The 23,359-nt window shown below is 32.2% G+C and overlaps 2 protein-coding genes across 2 annotated transcripts; both read right to left on the bottom strand.

Annotated features, from left to right (window-relative positions):
* On the bottom strand, positions 1 to 4,072 carry LOC140044057 (uncharacterized). Its single transcript, XM_072088537.1, has 6 exons — positions 4,006 to 4,072; positions 2,438 to 2,806; positions 1,670 to 1,924; positions 710 to 841; positions 102 to 236; positions 1 to 8 (listed from the first exon to the last, which is right to left on the bottom strand). The coding sequence occupies exons 1-6, from the start codon at positions 4,070 to 4,072 to the stop codon at positions 1 to 3; spliced, it is 966 nt and encodes a 321-aa protein (XP_071944638.1).
* A 2,077-nt stretch (positions 4,073 to 6,149) lies between these two features.
* On the bottom strand, positions 6,150 to 22,174 carry LOC140044056 (uncharacterized). The gene is made up of 19 exons (XM_072088536.1): positions 22,108 to 22,174; positions 20,550 to 20,918; positions 19,779 to 20,033; positions 19,091 to 19,222; positions 18,517 to 18,651; positions 17,670 to 17,801; positions 17,401 to 17,565; positions 16,838 to 17,158; positions 15,786 to 16,184; positions 15,128 to 15,373; positions 14,900 to 15,034; positions 14,130 to 14,276; positions 11,443 to 11,568; positions 9,182 to 9,331; positions 8,449 to 8,748; positions 7,889 to 7,956; positions 7,438 to 7,681; positions 7,057 to 7,138; positions 6,150 to 6,894 (listed from the first exon to the last, which is right to left on the bottom strand). Exons 1-19 carry the CDS (start codon positions 22,172 to 22,174, stop codon positions 6,537 to 6,539), a joined length of 3,831 nt encoding a protein of 1,276 aa, XP_071944637.1. The 3' UTR covers positions 6,150 to 6,536.
* Between the last annotated feature and the right edge of the window lie 1,185 nt (positions 22,175 to 23,359).

The following is a 23,359-nucleotide window of genomic DNA, read 5'->3' as shown; positions in this document are numbered from 1 at the left end:
TCAGTTTTCTATAAAAAAAAAAGTAGGACTATAGCAATTTGAATGATACATTTTTGAGATACAAATCAACATAACGATATCTAGCAATTTCGTCTCATTACCTTGATCACATACATGTCCAGTGTACCCAGCATAACAAGAGCAACTGAGTGGATGTGGAGGGCAAAACGTCTTTCCAATGTGTCCTGTTACAGAATTTATAGAACACTCTCTTCCCCAGTTCGACGATTCACAACCTGAAATACAAAGCCTCAGTTGAGTAATAAAACATGCAATTTGTACAGAAATACATCCAAAATTATAAATACGGTCTTTCTCATTGTTATTTATTCTTTGCTAAATATTCTAAGCCGATTTACAGAAAGTAAATAGATGGTATATAAGCCAAACAATTCGATTTTCAAATAATAACGGTTCCCATTTTTTAGGCTAATATTAAAGTAAACATAACCATAATATTTAACTTCCATACAGTAGCAGGGAAGATTAAAGTATTGCTCAATCTTCCCTGCTAGTACAGCTATAATTACACATACCACCAACCAGACTACAAATGCAGCTACTGTCTATTTAGGGTCCAAAACTGTACCATGTCAACGGTACAATAGATAGACAGCAGTGACGTTATTTACACGAAATCAAATTGAAGGATTTATGTTTAAATTTAAAAAAAAAATGAAATGTAAAACAAACTGTGTGTAAACACTACCTTTTGAACAATCTACACCTTCGAACCCAGCCGCGCAGATACATAAGCCGGTAATGTGATCACATATTCCACCGTTGTAACATACAGGACAATTTAAATCACAATCTGTTCCCCACTTCCTTTTCGAACATCCTATTCGAAAAATTTGATATAAGATAATCCTTATAATAACTATGGTTCTGTCTGTCTTTTACACAATCCAGGCTTTATCAGATTATAATCAAACGTCTATCGTTTATTGATTACACAAGTTATCACATGGCTTCAAAGTTCTCCGATTGGTCAAACGGTCAAATCAGGAAAAATATTCTTCTACATTCAATTTTATCATTTTCTTTGTTTCCCTTTGATTCCCTTCTCTTTAAAGTCGCTTTTGACATGCAGAATACTTAATTGTTGATTTTTACAAAAATCAGTATCAGGCCTAATGTGTTTTCAGCTATTTTAAAAATTGTCATATTCCGTTTTAATTATATAATAATACCACATTTATATAGCGCCCTTTTCATGAGTAATCATCAAATCATCAAACCAGTATGTTTTTGGGATCAAACACGTATGGAAACATACTCCCATAATGCAGCCGGTAACCAGCGCAAAGTTGTGTCTAGATCTAACTGGGTACACCTGGGTGGAGAGAGGCAACGTAAGTAAAGTATCTTGCCTACGGATACAAGCAATGCGGCGAGAGTTGGATTCGAACCTAGGTCTGGCGATCGGTAGTCCAACGTCCAACACACTGCGCCACATGCCCTTACTTAATTATAGTTATTTTCATATTGTATATTCCAGATATTGCGTAATTTTCGTACATAACATATTAACACCATAATTATTAGTCGCTTATTCATAAGTTGCATTACATTTTTAGATTTAAACTTTTTATTAAACCAAACCTTCAAAAAGTTAGTATAGTTGAACACTAAAATGCTACAGTCTAAACAATCAGATCATGCATACCTTTAACATTTATTTGAATAATGGCATGCCTTCCGTCTCTTCCTGTTTCATGTAAGTAACACTCATATACACCCGCATCTGCCATACGAACATTGGTCAATTCAAGGCTACTTTTACCATTGTATGAGGTTATAACATTTCCGCCATTATGTCGCCACCTGTAACTACCTGTCCCATAGCTGGTTACCATTATTAAGCCTGTCAAATCATCACCGATGCTTGCAGTTAAAGATCGATACTTAGGAACAACAGTTGCTATGCGGAAAAACAGTGTTGAATTCACTTCATTATTATATTAATTATATTAAGTTGTTAATGTTTTAGTTTTATTTTTGTTACAGTTACATTACGCATACCATAACAACAATAATGTAACAACAATATAAATAAAAGAAAGACATTACAAGTAATAAGAATGGAAAATAGAGATTAAGAACAAAAAACAATACATGCGTGCGATGTATGCAGTTTATGTCTAAATGAGTTCATGTACCTGTCGCCATCGTTAATATTGTCCGACGGAAGGCGTAAAGAAAAAAAAAGATCATGTCAATCGTGTCGGGTCAATGTTTAAGCATGGAAGTATAGACTTTACACAAGACTGAATATTATTTTGGTCTTTAAAATGATCTTATACTATAAGGCCTATGACATATAGACGTGTTTATAATTGTATTGTTATTGATGCCGATGACTTTTCCTTTCCCCATACCATTTCAGACGATCAGTCTATAGAAAATGAAACCAAAAACAAAAATAGAAAACTACCATTTGAATTTAGAATAACAAAAGGTATAAATTCTTCTTTGCTTTGAGCCATTGCTTTTCCGTAAAACGATCCTACTTCTGCAATACCACTACTGTTGGGCATTGTCATTATCAAAGCCTGGTATTCTGAAGTCGTTTCTGTGCCTAAACTTGTTCCAGTTGGAAAGAATGAATTATCTAAGACTATCGGCGGGTTATCACCATCCGTCCATTCCACTTCATTTTCATTAGAATCAGTTTCTGTAAGGATATTTTGACCTAGAAATATTAATGTTGATTCTTCTGATTTATGTAGGTATCCACCAAAATTAACCTCATCGTTTGCATCAACCACGGCACTATTAACCACTATTGTGAAATCCAAAACATCTGTAAAATATAATATTGTATCTTATTTACGTATAGATACCATTGTGGTATTGGCTAAAAACAAAATATGGTACAAATTTTAGTAAAACTTCCCATCACAAAAAAAGCAATAACATCACGTCAACTATTCAAAAACACTTTTTTTATTTGTATACTGCCATTGTGCTTAAGTAATCACCGTACTCCAGGAATAACAGATCTCTATTACTGTGTACAATTTTATTTTAAAAGCAATTGGATCAAATTAAACCAAGTCAATACAAATATAAAAAAAAACATAAACCGTGAAACGGCATTGTTAATACATACAATTGTATATTTTTTTAGTCTTCCATGGAATTAAAGAACACAATTACAGGTAAAATTATGCAAGAAATATACAAATAATGTTAAAAAATACTAAAGTTTATAAACATTACAGCAAATTTATTGGTGTACGAAATATTAGTACGTACATCTAATGAGAAGGCGGAGTAGGATACTAGCTTCTGTTTAAATTGATTAAAGATGTATTGTCCTCCAAAACTTGAAAGATGAAGATTATTTAAATCAGACTTTGAATACATTATTTTGTAGTTTTAATAAAGTTAATTGCTTATGGGGATTAAAAACGATATAAAACTTATAAAATTACAAAATAAATGGTTAAACTCAACCAAAACCCCATTGGCTGGCAGCCAATTTTACCATTTTTTGCTTTAAATTATTATTCAATTACATTTTTTTCATGTAAATACAATTTGTTTCGATCCATTTTTTTTTCAGAGTGGATTAAAAAATGTTTATTTTTCAGGGACACAATACATCTTTAAGGTAATTAATTAATTTCCAATATGATTTGATTTTCAATGTAGATGTATCACAGTGCCAATTTTATTTATTTATTATTTATTTATTTTATTCATTTCGGCAATAAACATAAATAATAATTACAAAAAAAAACATAAAAATATATATATATATATGAAAAACAAGACACGAGGCCGAGGAAAGACAAAAGCATTAAACAAACGCTGTCACCGGTAAGGTGTGTCTCTCCAACAATAATTATAATAATAGTGTAACCTACTACTCTTGAGACTAAGTAAAACTTATTGATTTGTGGCAAACTAAAATAAACGATATGCAATTTAAATAGGACACAAATATTTTTCAAAATAAAAAAATATATAACGTTTTGCAAAAAGATGGTTACTAACCTGCAGACGTCATTGACGCACCAAATGTCAGAATTGCCAGACTTAGATACTCTTTAGCGTTCAACATGGTAGTAAGCAGTAAGTATGTGACGATTAACTAAGTGTAACTAGTTTATCTTTGAAATTGAATTCATTATTATACGTTCATTTCCGTGTGGCTTTGTAACTTTTTTAACATAGTCACCCTCACTCCATGGAGTAAATCAGACAATAGAAAAATACAAAAGGAGTTCGTATCAACAAAATTACGCTCCAATGGTAAATTTTACGGAAGATATAGCAAAACAAATAATAGTTCATCTTAACAAAATAGTAGTAGAATATAATCTAAAAAAAGTGTTTATGTTTATCCGCCGGATTTTACAAAATGCTTTTCAAGAATGAGAACGAGTAAATATACAACTTAGAAGCTGGTTTAAGATAATAAACCAATACAAACATATTCAAAACAGGATAACATAAGAATAATAACAAACAAACTGAATAATAACTGATTGCATACATTTTATTAGGCTATACAGAGCAATAACAAAAGAGAGGAACAGTGTAGCACAAGTTTTAAAAACAGGCACTGTTGATTTGACAATATACTGCTTTAGATAATATTTAGATACGGGTATGTATCCGCTTATATCCCAAATATACATCTAAAATATTTATTATAATTTTATATCGAGGTCTCTCTGTGACTACCCACTGGCTGCGCCCCTGGCGATACCATTACGAAACTTAGCCAGGTAACTAAAACTGATCTAGGCTAACTCTGTTTTTCCAACGATTCCATGTCTTAAGAGTTTCCATTAATTAATCAAAAATCAAAATCATATAAACGATCTAAAGCTAATTTAAATGCTTTTTAGTCTAAATTAGTACGTATATTCTATCAAAACATTCCGCCAGCAGTCAGTCAGTGTTTAATATTGTTATAAATTTAACATTTGTCGGCGCTGTTATATTTCATGTTCAGTATCAGAGTAATCTTTTTCCGTATGAGAATTTTTTTCGTACGTGAAAAAAACACAATATTTAACGATCGTTAAATCTTGCGTACTATTCACACCATGTGACCCAAATGACAGGGATAGATTTAGGTGTTATAATATAAAAGTAAAAAATGGCTCAAAGCAGAAGGACAGTCGTGTAACGTAATAAATTGCGTCACAGCAGTAACGTTTGATTGTTTTAAAGTCCCCCTTTCGAATTTTAGGCCTACAACAATGTATCAACAATACTAAAAGCAACTACATTATGTACAAGAAATGAAATGATGACTCGATTTTAGTAGTTAGTTAGTTAGTTAGTAGTTAATTTCAACCGTGGCCTGTTACAAATACATACAGTTAGCCTAACAATATTGCTACGTATTTATATTGTACTATATTACGTCGTTCTATAAATGACACCTAACCAAAGAGTAACCTTTACAGTAATATAACATATTTATTCAAAAGGCTATTAAGAGATGAAGAGACATTACTATAATATGTAAAAGAAAACAATGATGTAATACCGTACGATACTACATAATTATAATATTTATATAAGTAGGAAAGTTGAGATAGAAACCTAATCCCGCACGCATCCCGCATTTGAATATGCATTAAAACAAAGTTTGCGTTTTCAAATACTTAGCTCATCCATTAAAGATGCATTGTCCCTTTGACTAATTCCAAAAAAATAAAAAATAAAAGATTTCGAAAAAAGTGGGTCATTTTGAAGTATCATAATAGTTATTAATTTTCACCAAAAAATTTGTCGAAAAAAAAATAATTTAACTGAAATACAGACGTTTTTTTTCCAAAAAATAACTTTGACTTCCAGTCAAAGTTTTCGATCAAAATATATCTCATAATGCAACGGCTACTCTCTATGCATAATCATAGAATTTCCGCGCAATCGAAACACCTTCTCATCAACCGTGACGAGTGGTAAACAATCCTAATTAGCATCGTGCATACTCATGGTTTGAAATCTTTGTTTACTTTCGCTCCCGACGATTTTCCAGACGAAATGTAATCAAATTAATCTACCTGTTAATTACGTAAACTTGTTGTTTTTGGCTCGAATTTTCGACTTAAAGTGAATAACTTTAATATTACTTTGATATGGCCAATTTAAATTTTGAATATTTTGACCTTCATTTTTTTGTGTTTCAAGGGACAATACATATTTAAGTTAAATTTAGATGTGCATTGTTTTTCATTTTTAACAATTGTTTTCAATATAATAATGATAAAAATGTAATGTAAAATCCCCACAAAAGAGAAAACAAATCATTCATAAACAGTATTTCACTTGGCAGAATTAGCATATATTTTATTTTACCTATTATTATAAATTAAAAAAAAACAGATACAAAACACTCAAGTCATTTTAATATTTAATAAAAACGCGTTAATCGTAACTTGGTCACTGCGATTCAAGAAATTATATATTTTATAGAAAACTATGTAGCCATATTTATGACATATTTACTGCATAAGCAGAATGCATTTAAAGATTTTTCATGTGTTATACGCCTACAAATTGTGTTATTCTTTGTCATTCGTAATTGTTGGTTTCTTAGGCACCGGAGGTTTTTTTCGAGCATCAGTTCCTCTTTCCTTCTCTAAGCCGCCAACACAGATTTCATCATACGTTGTATCAGTATCGGCTATGGCGTCTTCTGTTTGTTTATTTTGGGATAAATTGGTAACGTTCAAATAAAATATCTCGTCTTTTGGGGTTTCTTGTTCGTAGGTATTGTTAGGGGATTCTGCCAAACAACGCGCTTCTTTTTGCAGTGAAGTGTAACTGTCGTCTTGGTAATTTTGTGACGGTTTTGATATTGTGTTAATCTGAACGTTCCCATAATCCTTTTTATATCCGTTAACCTGGCGTTTCATTCGTCTGAAATAGGAATTAGTAAGCATAATTATTACTCAATGATAAAGGTTTAAATAATGTTATGGCGTTACTGATGAGAGATGAAATGTTGTAAGTTTCAGTTGATTATTCAAATGAATACACTTAATTGCAATATATGTCTAACCAGGGTCATTCGACACATACCTCAATTTGTCAAGAACCACAACGGTAGAAATAACTAACAATGCGACAACTGATGAGAGCACATATATAGCTATCTTTGATCCTAAATAAGAAAATGTATAAACAATTAAATAATTTAGTAGATGAAAGCAAATGTATAAATAATTCGTTTTAGTAGATGAGTGTAAATCAATGTATAAGCAATTCGTTTACTTAGGCCTAGTAGATGAGAGTTAGAAGATGGAAAAAAGTATCGAAACAAGAGTAACAAACACAACTATTTCAAAATATCGTTTACTATTGTTTGAAATTTTCTGGCATTTTGATTTTTTACCGGTAAGCGCACTAATGCTGAGTCTATAGAGTCTGAGTTATTGTCAATTATAAAGAACGAAACCTGACCTGTTTTATTTTCTGGAATTTTAATTGTCCATATTTCACTCCATGGTCCTGTAATTCCTGCTGTATTCACTGCCCTAACTCTAACTTGATATACCATGTCATAAGCTAAAAAGTTAATAGTTGCTTCGGTCTGATCATAATTAACTTGAAATGTTTCCCAAGCGTCGTTAATCCCAGTTTGGTAACCAACGTCGTAATGTAATAAACTGTCACACTGCAACCGCGTAGGATTGAAATCTACAGCCTTCGAAAAAGTAAACCTAACTACAGTAAAATGTCGTTTACATTATTATTAATACTTAAAAGTTTATCGATCAAATTCGATACTGTCTATATACTTGTGACTGGCAAATTTTAAGGCAGATAAAACAATACATTAGCTCAAAAAATGGATGTATTATTAAGCTACAACAACAATAAGGTAATTAAAAAATACATTGAAAATGCCCACCTTCCATTTTACTACAATGGTGTCCTTGATGGTTGACAATGTTTCTACCTTTGGCGAATCAAGAGGTTCTGTAATTGATAATTCATCTTAGTAAATCTTACCTTTCCAGTGCTCTATTATATTCTAGTCTATATTTGATTTTGTATTAAATTGTACTAACATTACAGTTAAGATATACTCCCTGTCATATTATGCGTAAATGTTATGTTCAACCAATATAATATATATATATATATATATTATATATTGTACATGTAATTATACTTCCATTATTGGTTGTACAGGTTTTTACAATAAAATGAATACAAAAAGATAAAATTAAAAATAAAACAGTATTGTATATAAAATTGTCAATTATTATTCTACCACACTCAGTTTTAATGACAATATTGTCGTCACCAAAAGGGTGAGAACTGAATTTTGTAAAAAAAAAATAAAAAGGAAAAGAGATTATAATGCTGAGAATACGTTTTGTTGCGAGTTGTATAGAGTTTATTTTTATTTTTAAACTATAAACAAAACTAGACAAATTAAACTAATTGATCAAGTTTAGAACTTACCAAGACAAATAGTTCTGATTCTTGTAACAGTTATCATAGGACCTCCAATGTCATCATAACCAATCCTTTTGAAAACTTGAACCTTTACTTCAATTGTTGTGTTTGGTATTAAGTCATTGATTGTTGACAGACTTTGTATTGTTTTCTGACAAAACCAATCGGTGGTGCTACGGTAACACAATACATAAGCAGTAGCGGGTCCAGTTCCAAAGTCTTCGCCAAATACCCATAAGTGAGACACATCTATACTAGTTGCTCGTATATCAGTCACGTTCAATCTTCTCAATATATACGGCAAAGCTGTATTAATTTACACAGAATTGATGTACTTTAATTATTATCTTTGTACAATTAATTTTTGATATAATGACTATACCTTTACACGGAAAGGTAATTGTGATTTTACTGTAGTAAGTAAGCATAGTCTTCATCTGCATCTATCACATTGATTTAAAATTTCCAAGACTTTGTTGATATGATTAAGCTAATCGATTATATAATATTCAATCAATGAAACCTTACAGATACCCTTTAAAGATAAAATTACACATTAAAGTAGGAATACTCAATCATGCATCTTTTGAAATCATATGATTTACCTCAAATCTAACTTTAATAAAAAAAATTTTGCCATGCAAACCTTTAAATATTACCTATTTAACTAAAATATACCTTAGATGGCGAATTATTTTGCCTAAAACTAACGTTACACCTATGCTTGTGTAAAACATACCAATACTGCAGTCGGTCCCTGTCCATTCAGAAGTACATCCATTATCACAGCTTCCATTACGATGACAATTTGATGAGTGTTGGCAGTGACAAGGATAGTTACACAAAGCACCAAAGTGACCATTGGAACAAGTACGATCATGCACCAATTCTGAAATTAAAATAACATTTAAATTTACATTTCAGTGGTAGATCGTTCTTGGAAGAAGCTCTTTCTCGGACAACTACCTTTTATTTTGACAATCACCACCAGGACAACTACAACCTTGACAACTATCCTCCTCGGACAACTACCGCCTGAACAATCACCCGTAGGATATTTACTCCAAGTACAATTAACCTTTTGGACAACTACCTTCCAGGACAACATATACACCCCTGGATAACTGTACGAAGCTAATTAATTATTTCATTTAATTTGTTCGCATTTTGCAATAACAAATTACGGTTAAAAAGTATCCATAAACCTTTTGCAATTGGTCCAATATTAGGCATAGAAAATACTAACCACTCCTTGAAAACAACTGTAGCCTATTTCTTACATAACATTACAAAATATATAGGCCTACTGTAACAGCACTCTTAAGTTGTCCGGGTGATGGTGCAACAAATAGGCAGTGTGGCTATTAGGGCTGCACCGGTTCCGCGCCGGACTACCCTAGATTCCATCTTACCAGGACCCACAAAGATCCCATTCAGTGCTTCAAAGAGTTACTTCATTGTTCTCTTTCTTCATATTGTAACATTTTTTTAATTTAAAGCAACTTCCTTGTCCAATGCCCTACCCTTTAAATCAGAAACTCAATATCATTTAATATTTTGTGGTTTGACTAAAGAAATATCCCACCCCAAAATCTACTATAGACACTCTCTATGACAACCTTTTCCCACTTAAAATGTTCATCATCATTATTGGTCTACTGTATTTTTTATTTTAATTTTTTAGGTAATCAAGTCACTCATTGACCATTGTTATGGTAGTACAAGCCTTCGCGGATAATGACTTAAAACTGAAGGTCCAGTGTAAACCCTCGTATGTGCTTTCGGAAAAGTAGAGGTTACCCCGATGGGCTGGTCAATCCATGTCGTTGCGAACATACGAATGAGCGCCGTTTGGTGGCACTCGACACGAAGGGACCTTTAGAAAGGAAACTCGTGTGTCGTCCTATTTTTCCAGGAAACCTATGAAAAATATTGGTCACCCAAAACAAGTTACAATACTTTTTAAACCTTTTTTTTTAATCTGATTTTAGTACCTAGTACTTTTTTTTTAAATCTATAAACATCTGGACTGACTGATGTAACATTATCAAATGAAGTACCCTATAGGAGCTATTTCTAATTATCAATCTAATGATACAAAACATGAAGTTTACATGCAAATAATAATATGGTAAAGTGGTTTGGTCAAAATTGTACTTTTTGAATTTTTTTATTCAAAATTACAATTGTTCCCGAATTTATTTTTATCAAAAATGGATCTTGATGACATATTTTTAAAAACACAGTTTCACAAATATTTTGACAATGAAAATTGTACAATATCAAAGCTGAAACGCGATTTGGTACAGAATTACACGAATTTAAATAGAAACACTCAACATTTGTGGTCAAAGGTTAGACTGGTCCAAACCAGAACAAATTGAATTTTCCTTTCGGAATTTCAAGAAAACTTGAGAACATGGCTCTATTATAACTAAATAGAAGTGAGTTTAGTGAGGCCACATTTAAAAAAACATTGTCCTAATGGGTATGGAGGGTGGTTTGTTCGGGTGGCAGTTGTCCGAGAAGTAGATGTACAGGGGTTAGTTGAGACCACTCTGATTACAATTACTTGGTGTTGAGGTTCACAGACGCATACAAAGAATTACTTACAATTATACCAAAAAGACGTGTGAAACAATAATAATCGGCTTTTCGGAAATATAATATATTATATGAAAATCTAAAAAAATCGAAAACGATAAATTTAGGATTATGTGTGAATAACAATAAAACCATTTTAGCTGCAACGGACTCCAAATACACTTAAAATATTTAAAAATGGTAAGCAAAGATTACGCATGATGCACCAGTTAGGAATTTGAGTATAAGCCTAGTTGTTAGCTTTATATGTTTTTAATGTTATTCAAGCACCGTCATCATTATCATTCTAGTCAATCGGAGGGCATTATACAGTGTGTTTCTGAATAGGATATCGTACTCGACAGATAGGTGATTATTATGTTGAAATATTTAACTACTTCGATTAAGTTTGGTTACCTTGGCATTGAGGTCCAGTATATCCTTCGTAACATATTCCATTACATCCAAACTTTCGATCACAATGACTGACGTCACACTGGCACCTCTGCTGACAATCAGAGCCATACATTCCAGAAGAACATTCTACAAAATGTCCATAATCAAATTTATACCCTTGTTAACTTAATCAATATACTATTTGTAATCATTATACAAATTTAAAGGTTGTTTTGGTTTTTTTTTACACACTAACCAACCACTAACGCTTTCAGAATCTCACGATAATTAATTGCGCACGAATAGAAGCATATAAACGTAATATAAAACATTAATAGAAAACAATTATTATCTTTTTTTCTCTTCTTTAGGTTCTCTTAAATGTGGCACATGCAAGCAAAATCAGACATAAGTCGCCTGTATAGATTTGTAGAGACAGCCAAAAACAATAAAAGGCTAAAAAATTACATTTTTAAAAAGTTTTAGGGCCTACAGAAAATGATAGCTGAAACAGTTTTTCAGACAAATAAATGTATACATTTTGTTGTGGTATATGATATAATTATGTTTGATTTACTTAAAACCTATCACGTTTTATGCTTAAATTTAAAGTGTTCCAATGGGTTATTTGCTATTTAAAATAGTATTAATCCTTAACGATCTTGAATGCCTATCAGATATGCTGGTAACATATTTCTAAATTTGGTAGATTCTAAAAGACTCTTGCCAAACTTTAGAAGAATCTGTTCTCTACGGGACTTTAGAGAAAGCAAACCTATGTGTTCTAAGGCTAATTCATAGCTAACGTAATGTTGGCTTAAAATTATGCGCAATGCCCGTTTTTTAATTTTTTTCATTAAATTAGATTGCTGAACAGTTGTTGATGAATGCCAAACCTGGCAGGCATATTCCAGCACAGGTCTGATATATGATGTAAATACTGTAACCAGGTTACTGACTGGTGCATTAGACCTTTTCAGGATACATAATGAGAATAGCCTAAGTGAGGCTCTTGATGTTATATTATTAACATTTGAACCCCATTTGAGGTCATTTTGGATTATTACACCAAGCAATTTTAACTTATTAACTATTGGAAGATTAAAGTTATCAATAGTGTATACTAAATTAAGCTGCCGTTGCTTTAAAAAATTAAATTCAATTACTTGGCACTTAGCTGCTTTAGGTAGAACATCATTAGATGCACACCATTCACTGACACTATTAAGGACACTCTCTAAGTTAGAGGAAGCACCACATTTGGTTACTTCCCCTAGAGTAAGGTCATCCACAAATTTCCAACGTGTACAACTTTCAATGGCAGCATCATTTACTAGAACCAAAAATAATACGGGTCCCAGTTTGGTTCCCTGTGGTACTCCACAAGAGATTGATTTGGTGAAAGAAATGTGCGTGCCAAGTTTGGTAGTATGAGTTCTTTCACACAGAAGTAGAAATTAGTAAAATCAATTGTACAGAGTTCAACTGATTGTTTGGGCTTGTCAAGACTTTCATATAAATATGATTTAACATATCCACAAGATAATGTATATTAGATGAACCTTTAGTATTACCATACTGTTTAGTGTCTAATTTATTATCAATATCGTCAATAATCCTTTTGGCAATAAATGCCTAAAAAATCTTAGCAAAGACCGGCGTCAATGATATTGGACGAAGATCATCAAAGGAGCGGATCTTGTTTTGTTTTGGAACTGGAACTATTGTAGCAGTTATCCACTGACGTGGAGAGTTTCCCTCATTGAGACAGGTATTAAATAATTTAGTTAGCGAATTAGCAAGTTCAATAGCAAATTCCTTAATTATTTTAATTGGTAAGTCTGATGGGTGGCTTGATTTTTTACAGTTCAATTCATTCAAAGCCTTACGAACTTCCCATTCATGTATAACTGGTGGTTCACTTGCTGGGAGGAAGGCTGGTAGCTTGTTGATATTCAAAGCCGGAAGCTGATTAAGTGCAAAATGGCTATTGATGCATTCAACGGTATTTATAGGGTCAACATCAGAGCCAGGAATACGACTTGATTTCTTTCTCATATTACAGAGCTTCTGGACACTGCGGTGCCATTTTCCAGGTTTGTTCCCTTTCAAGGGAGCAATAGACTTTTCATAGAACGAAGCCTTCGCTAGTTTGACTTCCTGCTGTACATTACAACGTAAGATTTTCTACTGGATATCCTGTCCATTTCGGTAAGCCACATGGCGTTTCAAAATTAATTTTATTAATTTAGTTGTAAACCAGGGCTTGTCATTCAATCTCTTGTTAGTGAAAATGTGAGGAAAATGCTCTTCAAAAGCACTGTTGAGCTCCTGATTAAAAATTTCCAAAAAAATCTGAAGAGTTTTCATAAGCACTACGATGATTCCAATCATGCAAAGTCATCCATTGTCCAAATGATCTGATCGAGGAGTCTCTTAGTGGACGAAACAGCAAATGTGCCGGCTTGTAATTTATCATCTGCAAGATTGGTTGATGGTTCCAACAAAATACAACAATGGTCACTTCGACCAACTGGTATATATATATATATATAATATAATTAGTGAGTACAGTATATAAATATACTTATGACTTTTTTATGGAGGCCAAGACATAATAAAATGAAATACTTATTTTAAATAAACTCAGAAACCAAGCCCTGAATATAATTGATATTATGTAAAAATAAATATTAGATGTATCGTACCGTCAAGACAGTCTGGACCAGTATATCCATCGGTGCACGAACATCCCTGTGGTGACGGCGGACATATCACCTTTCCCATACACGATTCGATATCCTTACTTGAACAAAACATACTGCAATGTCTTCCAAACGTATCCGAACCACATGCTATATTTCAAATAAAAGTAATGAAAAATAAGTTTTTTTCATAATATTTTACTACTACCTTAACTGATACTTGTTATGTTATATATGTTACATTCTCTTGAGGTTTTTTTTTAAATACTTTGTTATGTACAGTAGTATTCACCTTTAGGAAAGAAAGAAAACTATCTCATGATGTAGTTATAAATAATATTTCAGGATATGGTTTTCTTGAAATTACAATATCGTATTACGTAATATTGTACCGTACATGGTTTGCCTATAATAAGGTAGATACTTATGAATTATTGTTAGTAATTATTTAAATGTAGACCTAGGATGTACAGAACGTAAGTTCAACTTGGCATGTACACAAATGATCAAGAACTGTGCTGTGAATTGATTGAATTGTTAATGTGCAACAATTTGTTTTAGTGTCGAAATTATTATTGAGCAGGTTTGAGATCAATCTGAAAACATGAATTAATATAAAACCCGTTGAAGTATCAGTTGAACTATGTCTTGCCGGGTCTTAAATACAAAAATTTGATTATTGGAAACTTGGCTTGATATGTGTTTATATTTTGTATCTTATACGGTATACAATTGTACATAAGTTATAGGAACAAAGAAGGTAACACACACACCTATTTCACAATTGACACCACGAAACCCAACGGTACAGACACATGATCCTGTTACGTCATCACAAACTCCGCCATTGTAACAAGTTGGACAGTTCCGTAAACAATGAGGTGGTCCCCATTTACGAAGAGGACACTCTGAAAATAAAATGTCACTTCTTTGAAGTAATAATCGATTGTTTATTACAAGCCTGTTAGCATTTGAACATTTTAAGTAAACAATTATTTTACCTCTGACAATTAAGTTTGTAATTCCTTTATTCCCATTCTCCCAATTTTCTGTAGGTAAGCATTCGTATATTCCAGCATCTTGTTTTCTTACTACATCTAATTTGATAAAAAGACTGTTGTTCCATTCGTTTAAAGTAATGCCGTTGTGGCGCCACCATTTATCTGTCGAGTTGTCAGCAACCATGTTCATCATTACACGTTCTCCTGTACCTGTTGTCCAAGTTCTTCTAACAGACGTTACTGATGCTACAAGATTATAATTAACATTAACTAATGACTGAACAGTATGACAAAGTAAAATCTAAACAATAAACATATTCTATAAAATTCCGTATTAGAAACTATTAATAATAATTTATTATAATTCTAAATTATATTATTACAACTTCAACATGCTGTATTTGATGAAGACCAAAATTGAATTGATGATTGTTTTGACTGGATACACTTTTTTTTCAATGGTATATTGATGGTAATAAATGGTCGGTCTATAGATAAACATTAAAACACAGTTGGTCTTTTGCATTCTTTCATATAGGCCTATCATTATATACAATATGTAAATAATTATAGTATGGTCGCTAATGTGCACCTCGTGTCCCACCAACGTCATAATCATTCAATTCTCTTACCGTGGAAAGATTTTTCAAAAACTTACCATGTTTACTTAAGATGATTGACACAATTTCGCTAGATATATAACTACACATTCGTAATTTATTAGCTTTTGCGTAAAATGCTCCCAGTTTATTAACGCCACTGGCAGAGTCAATAAACACACGCAATGCATTGGAGTTTTCCGGAGTTGCGAGGTGGACACGAGTTCCAGCTGGAAACATGGTTTCATTGCCCAATATCACTCCTACTTTGGATCCATCGTTCCATGTTATTTCACGACCGAGAAAATCTTCGCCAATTTCAGTTACAATTTTTCCGATTTGTATATCACTTGTTTGATGATCACTGCCACTATATCCGCCAATAAACGTAGACATCGTATTATCATCAACGTCAACTCGTGGTGTGGCACAATAAAATGTAAAATCCATGATTTTGTCTGAAAATAACCAAAATATGTTACTCTCCGTAGTAATAAAACAAGTTCAGTGTAAATAATAATATTTTGATTACATTCTATCAGTCTATTATTGTTGGGGTTTGGAAATATTGTATTGCAGGGTGGGGTGGAAATGTTACAGAGGGAGATAAGGGTAGAATTGATCGTGTGGTAAGAAGGGTTGAGAGGATGTCTGGTTTGTGTCAGCAGTCGGTGGATTAAGTTTATTGCGAGAACCTGGACAGGCTTTTTGGGATGGTGTTGAGGGATGAAAGTCATCCTGTGAATTCCGATTTAGGCTGTCTCAGGAGTGCTCGCAGTGGAAGATTGCGATCCGCGGCTGCGGAGACAAACCGATATCTTTTCTCCTTTCTGCCCACAGGTATCAGGAGACATCAGCGACATTCATCCAGATGAGCACCATGAAATAATATGTAATAATATGTTCTTGTTGTGAGTTTTTAATATTGGTATTGTTGTATTGTCATGTTATTTTATATATTGTAATTATGATGTATTTGAAGACGAGCAATGTAATTTTCTCCTTGTGGGAACGAATAAAGATTATACTTGACTTGACTTGACTATAATATCACTTGTATAAAAACGGTAATAAAATATATCTTGCAAATGAGTTAGTATATCTTTCTTACCTTCTCCTGAGGTAACAACTATTTTACTTGAACCAATTGATGTATAATTCTCTCCATCAATCTGCCTATGTAAAATAATTCTTATTTCATAGTTAGTTCTTGGTTCTAAATCATCAATGTCCACTCGCATTAAATCGTCCACATTTACTTCCCGCCATAATATAAAAGGAAATCCAGAGTTCGGTGGTGTCCGATAGATTACTTGGTATTTTGTGACGGGTCCGGTTCCGTAGTCAATACTACTCGTCCATGGTTCCCAGCTTATAGTTATACTGTTTTCGGTAACACTTGTAGTTGGGTTACGTTTGAGAATTGGCAAAGCTGATAATGATAAAGTCTGAATGTTTTAAAGAATATTGTGTTACATAACGACGACTGTTCAACGATAAAATCGTGTAAGAAAAAAAATGAAATTCGGATCAAATTTATTTATACTATTAATATTTAGTGAGTAAATAATATATTAAAATGTATGCATATGAGCATTGCTTATTTGTTTTAATTGATGATCGAACTACAAATAAAAAAATCTTATACGATTTATTGAATATAAACTAATTCACCTATTTGACAATCAGACCCAGCCCATCCACTAGCACAGCTGACGTCATTTAAACATTCTCCAGTATGTTTGTCACAGCCTCCTATTGTGTCTGTTTTCTTACTCTCACAATGACAAGTATATTGACAAAATTCACCGAACATACCAGGTGGACAGGAGAGGTGTTCTGATTTGTAAAATATTAAACAAGTTTAATTGTTTGATATTAACAATCATAAATGCATTTGTATAGATAAAAAAGTAACGATCGTTGACTGATGTTACACTCACCTAGACATGTCTTTCCTGCATATCCCGGATAACACTCAGAATCTTCAGCACATCCTTTATGCCTATCGCACACATTCGTCGGACAATGACAAACACATGCGCAGTCCGGACCATACATTCCCAGTATACATTCTATGCATAATTAAAAAGTTATTTATATTTATTATTTATTTCAACTTAAGACAAGAGTGTCAGTTTATACGCTTTGGTTTATTTACTACAGTAGTTTGAATTATACATTTTTGAGATACAAACCTATTCAAGTTCAATATTGAATATCGAAACGCGGCAGGCTTAAGGCGCTTGACCTTTGACAAGATCGCCTAAATTTTTAATATATTAACTTTACAATACTTAGTGTTGTATATTCTGGTACAGCCGCTCCATAATCTCTTTGTTTTTCTTCCTTATATCTATATTTTAAAATTTAAACTTAACAAATATCTTTTTATTAATATTATAATAATAATAATATATCAAAAATTTATTAATAATAATAATAATATGAAATCTATGATAATTTAATTAATTGTTATAACAAATTTATTAAATACATAACATCATTTGAATAAAAAGAACAAATCACATATCTACACATAATCATAACATCGTATACTCTATCTCTAACAATTTATTCAATCTTCTATCGACTAAAGCCGAAGTATAGTCGTTATCTCGGGACCGTTCTATGGCCACCACCAGGTAGGCTTACTTCATTAAGGCTTCTATGAATGGATGTACTGGTTGGGAGCAGGAACGCTAGTAGACCAAACCCAGTGTACCGTTTTGATTACGATCAATCGGGAAATTACCTCACGACATAACGATATCTAATACGTTTCACTACCTTGATCACATCCATGTCCAGTGTACCCAGCATAACAAGAGCAACTGAGTGGACGTGGAGGGCAAAACGTCTTTCCAATGTGTCCTGTTACAGAATTTATAGAACACTCTCTTCCCCAGTTCGACGATTCACAACCTGAAATACAAAGCCTCGGTTGAGTAATAAAACATGCGACTTATACAGAAATACATCCAAACTTCTAAAAACGGTGTTTATCACTGTTCATTTATTCCTTGATAACTGTTCTAAGCCGATTTGTTGAAAGTAAATAGATGGTATATAAATACAAAGCAAAATGATTAAATATTAAAATGATAATGGTTCTCATATGGCAAATATCAAAGGAATGATAACCATAATATTTAGCTTCCATACAAGTACCACTGCTAGTAGGCATAAAGCCTACACAGTAGGCCTACACATACCACACAACACATGTAGTTACTGTTTATGGGGTCCAAAACGGTACCATGTCAACTGTACAATAGATAGACAGCAATCAGTGACGTTATTTGGACAAAATCATTTATGTACTTTACATAAAAATGTAAAACAAATTGCATGTAAACCTTACCTTTTGAACAATCAACACCTTCGAACCCAGCCGCGCAGATACACAAGCCGGTAATGTGATCGCATATTCCACCGTTGTAACATACAGGACAATTTAAATCACAATCTGTTCCCCACTTCCTTTTCGAACATCCTATTCGAAAAATTTGATATAAGATAATCCTTATAATAACTATGGTTCAGTCTTTCTTTTACACAATTCAGGCTTTATCAGATTATAATCAAACGTCTATCGTTTATTGATTACACAAGTTATCACATGGCTTCAAAGTTCTTCTATTGGCCAAACGCTCAAATCAGCCAACATATTCTTCTACATGCAATTTTATCATTTCCTTTGTTCCCCTTTGATTCCCTTCTCTTTAAAGTCGCTTTTGACATGCAGAATACTTAATTGTTGATTTTTACAAAAATCAGTATCAGGCCTCATGTGTTTTCAGCTATTTTAAAAATTGTCATATTCCGTTTTAATTATAGTTATTTTCATATTGTATATTCCAGATATTGCGTAATTTTCGTACATAACATATTAACACCATAATTATTAGTCGCTTATTCATAAGTTGCATTACATTGTTAGATTCAAACTTTTTATTAAACCAAACCTTCAACAAGTTAGTATAGTTGAACACTACAATGCTACACTCTAAACAATCATTTGCTTTTAAAGTTTATAAGATCATGCATACCTTTAACATTTATTTGAATAATGGCATGCCTTCCGTCTCTTCCTGTTTCATGTAAGTAACACTCATATACACCCGCATCTGCCATACGAACGTTGGTCAATTCAAGGCTACTTTTACCATTGTATGAGGTTATAACATTTCTGCCATTATGTCGCCACCTGTAACTACCTGTCCCATAGCTGGTTACCATTATTAAGCCTGTCAAATCATCACCGATGCTTGCAGTTAAAGATCGATACTTAGGAACAACAGTTGCTATGCGGAAAACAGTGTTGAATAAAATTCATTATTATATTAATTATATTAAGTTGTTAATGTTTTAGTTTCATTTTTGTTACAGTTACATTACGCATACCATAACAACAATAATGTAACAACAAAATAAATAGAAGAAAGACATTACAAGTAATAAGAATGGAAAATAGAGATTAAGAACGAAAAACAATACACGCGGCGTGAGATGTATGCAGTTTATGTCTAAATGAGTTCATGTACCTGTCGCCATCGTTAATATTGTCCGACGGAAGGCGTAAAGAAAAAAAAAAGATCATGTCAATCGTGTCGGGTCAATGTTTAAGCATGGAAGTATAGACTTTACACAAGACTGAATATTATTTTGGTCTTTAAAATGATCTTATACTATAAGGCATATGAAATATAGACGTGTTTATAATTGTATTGTTATTGATGCCGATGACTTTTCCTTTCCCCATACCATTTCAGACGATCAGTCTATAGAAAATGAAACCAAAAACAAAAATAGAAAACTACCATTTGAATTTAGAATAACAAAAGGTATAAATTCTTCTTTGTTTTGAGCCATTGCTTTTCCGTAAAACGATCCTACTTTTGCAATACCACTACTGTTGGGCATTGTCATTATCAAAGCCTGGTATTCTGAAGTCGTTTCTGTGCCTAAACTTGTTCCAGTTGGAAAGAATGAATTATCTAAGACTATCGGCGGGTTATCACCATCCGTCCATTCCACTTCATTTTCATTAGAATCAGTTTCTGTAAGGATATTTTGACCTAGAAATATTGATGTTGATTCTTCTGATTTATGTAGGTATCCACCAAAATTAACCTCATCGTTTGCATCAACCACGGCACTATTAACCACTATTGTGAAATCCAAAACATCTGTAATATATAATATTGTATCTTATTTACGTATAGATACAATTGTGGTATTGGCTAAAAACAAAATATGGTACAAATTTTAGTAAAACTTCCCATCACAAAAAAAAAAACAATAACATCACGTCAACTCTTCAAAAACACTTTTTTTATTTGTATACTGCCATTGTGCTTAAGTAATCACCGTACTCCAGGAATAACAGATCTCTATTACTGTGTACAATTTTATTTTAAAGGCAATTGGATCAAATTAAACCAAGTCAATACAAATATAAAAAAAACATAAACCGTGAAACGGCATTGTTAATACATACAATTGTATATTATTTTAGTCTTCCATGGAATTAAAGAACACAATTACAGGTAAAATTATGCAAGAAATATACAAATAATGTTAAAAAATACTAAAGTTTATAAACATTACAGCAAATTTATTGGTGTACGAAATATTAGTACGTACATCTAATGAGAAGGCGGAGTAGGATACTAGCTTCTGTTTAAATTGATTAAAGATGTATTGTCCTCCAAAACATGAAAGATGAAGATTGTTTAAATCAGACTTTGAATACATTATTTTGTAGTTTTAATAAAGTTAATTGCTTATGGGGATTAAAAACGATATAAAACTTATAAAATTACAAAATAAATGGTTAAACTCAACCAAAACCCCATTGGCTGGCAGCCAATTTTACCATTTTTTGCTTTAAATTATTATTCAATTACATTTTTTTCATGTAAATACAATTTGTTTCGATCCATTTTTTTTGTCAGAGTGGATTAAAAAATGGTTTATTTTTCAGAGACACAATACATCTTTAAGGTAATTAATTAATTTCCAATATGATTTGATTTTCAATGTAGATGTATCACAGTGCCCATTTTATTTATTTATTATTTATTTATTTTATTCATAAATAATAATTACAAAAAAAACATAAAAATATATATATATATATATGAAAAACAAGACACGAGGCCGAGGAAAGACAAAAGCATTAAACAAACGCTGTCACCGGTAAGGTGTGTCTCTCCAACAATAATTATAATAATAGTGTAACCTACTACTCTTGAGACTAAGTAAAACTTATTGATTTGTGGCAAACTAAAATAAACGATATGCAATTTAAATAGGACACAAATATTTTTCAAAATAAAAAAATATATAACGTTTTGCAAAAAGATGGTTACTAACCTGCAGACATCATTGACGCACCAAATGTCAGAATTGCCAGACTTAGATACTCTTTAGCGTTCAACATGGTAGTAAGCAGTAAGTATGTGACGATTAACTAAGTGTAACTAGTTTATCTTTGAAATTGAATTCATTATTATACGTTCATTTCCGTGTGGCTTTGTAACTTTTTTTACATAGTCACCCTCACTCCAGGGAGTAAATCAGACAATAGGAAAATACAAAAGGAGTTCATATCAACAAAATTACGCTCCAATGGTAAATTTTACGGAAGATATAGCAAAACAAATAATAGTTCATCTTAACGAAATAGTAGTAGAATATAATCTACAAAAATGTTTATGTTTATCCGGATTTTACAAAATGCTTTTCAAGAATGAGAACAAGTCAATATACAACTTAGAAGCTGGTTTAAGATAATAAACCAATACAAACACACTCACAGGAACAGGATCACATAAGAATAATAACAAACAAACTGAATAATAACTGATTGCATACATTTTATTAGGCTATACAGAGCAATAACAAAAGAGAGGAACAGTGTAGCACAGGTTTTACAAACAGGCACTGTTGATTTGACAATATACTGCTTTAGATAATATTTAGATACGGGTATGTATCCGCTTATATCCCAAATATACATCTAAAATATTTATTATAATTTTATATCGAGGTCTTTCCGTGACTACCCACTGGCTGCGCCCCTGGTGATACCATTACGAAACTTAGCCAGGTAACTAAAACTGATCTAGGCTAACTCTGTTTTTCCAACGATTCCATGTCTTAAGAGTTTCCATTAATTAATCAAAAATCAAAATCATATAAACGATCTAAAGCTAATTTAAATGGTTTTTAGTCTAAATTAGTACGTGTATTCTATCAAAACATTCCGCCAGCACTCAGTAAGTGTTTAATATTGTTATAAATTTAACATTTGTCGGCGCTGTTATATTTCATGTTCAGAATCAGAGTAATATTTTTCCGTATGAGAATTTTATTTGCGTACTATTCACACCATGTGACCCAAATGACAGGGATAGATTTAGGTGTTATAATATAAAAGTAAAAAATGGCTCAAAGCAGAAGGACAGTCGTGTAACGTAATAAATTGCGTCACAGCAGTAACGTTTGATTGTTTTAAAGTCCCCCTTTCGAATTTTAGGCCTACAACAATGTATCAACAATACTAAAAGCAACTACATTATGTACAAGAAAATGGAAATGACGACCCGATTTTCAAGTTAGCAAA

This window comes from Antedon mediterranea, chromosome 3 (genome assembly GCF_964355755.1).
Source record: "Antedon mediterranea chromosome 3, ecAntMedi1.1, whole genome shotgun sequence".
NCBI lineage: Eukaryota > Metazoa > Echinodermata > Crinoidea > Comatulida > Antedonidae > Antedon > Antedon mediterranea.
The sequence above is the reverse complement of the archived record's forward strand: the minus strand, read 5'-3'. Positions and strand labels throughout refer to the sequence as shown.

Bases quoted from the DNA above. Each gene is read 5' to 3' on its own strand.
- LOC140044057 (XM_072088537.1), bottom strand. From the start codon at position 4,072: ATGTTGAACGCTAAAGAGTATCTAAGTCTGGCAATTCTGACATTTGGT. The intron at 1,925-2,437 runs GTAGTTTTCTAT...TTTTCCGCATAG, and splicing joins TGTTATTCTAAATTCAAATG to CAACTGTTGTTCCTAAGTAT. The intron at 237-709 runs GTAGTGTTTACA...TTTGTATTTCAG, and splicing joins AGGTGTAGATTGTTCAAAAG to GTTGTGAATCGTCGAACTGG.
- LOC140044056 (XM_072088536.1), bottom strand. From the start codon at position 22,174: ATGTTGAACGCTAAAGAGTATCTAAGTCTGGCAATTCTGACATTTGGT. The intron at 20,919-22,107 runs GTTAGTAACCAT...TATATATTACAG, and splicing joins TGCGTCAATGATGTCTGCAG to ATGTTTTGGATTTCACAATA. The intron at 16,185-16,837 runs GTAAGAAAGATA...GGTTATTTTCAG, and splicing joins AGTTGTTACCTCAGGAGAAG to ACAAAATCATGGATTTTACA.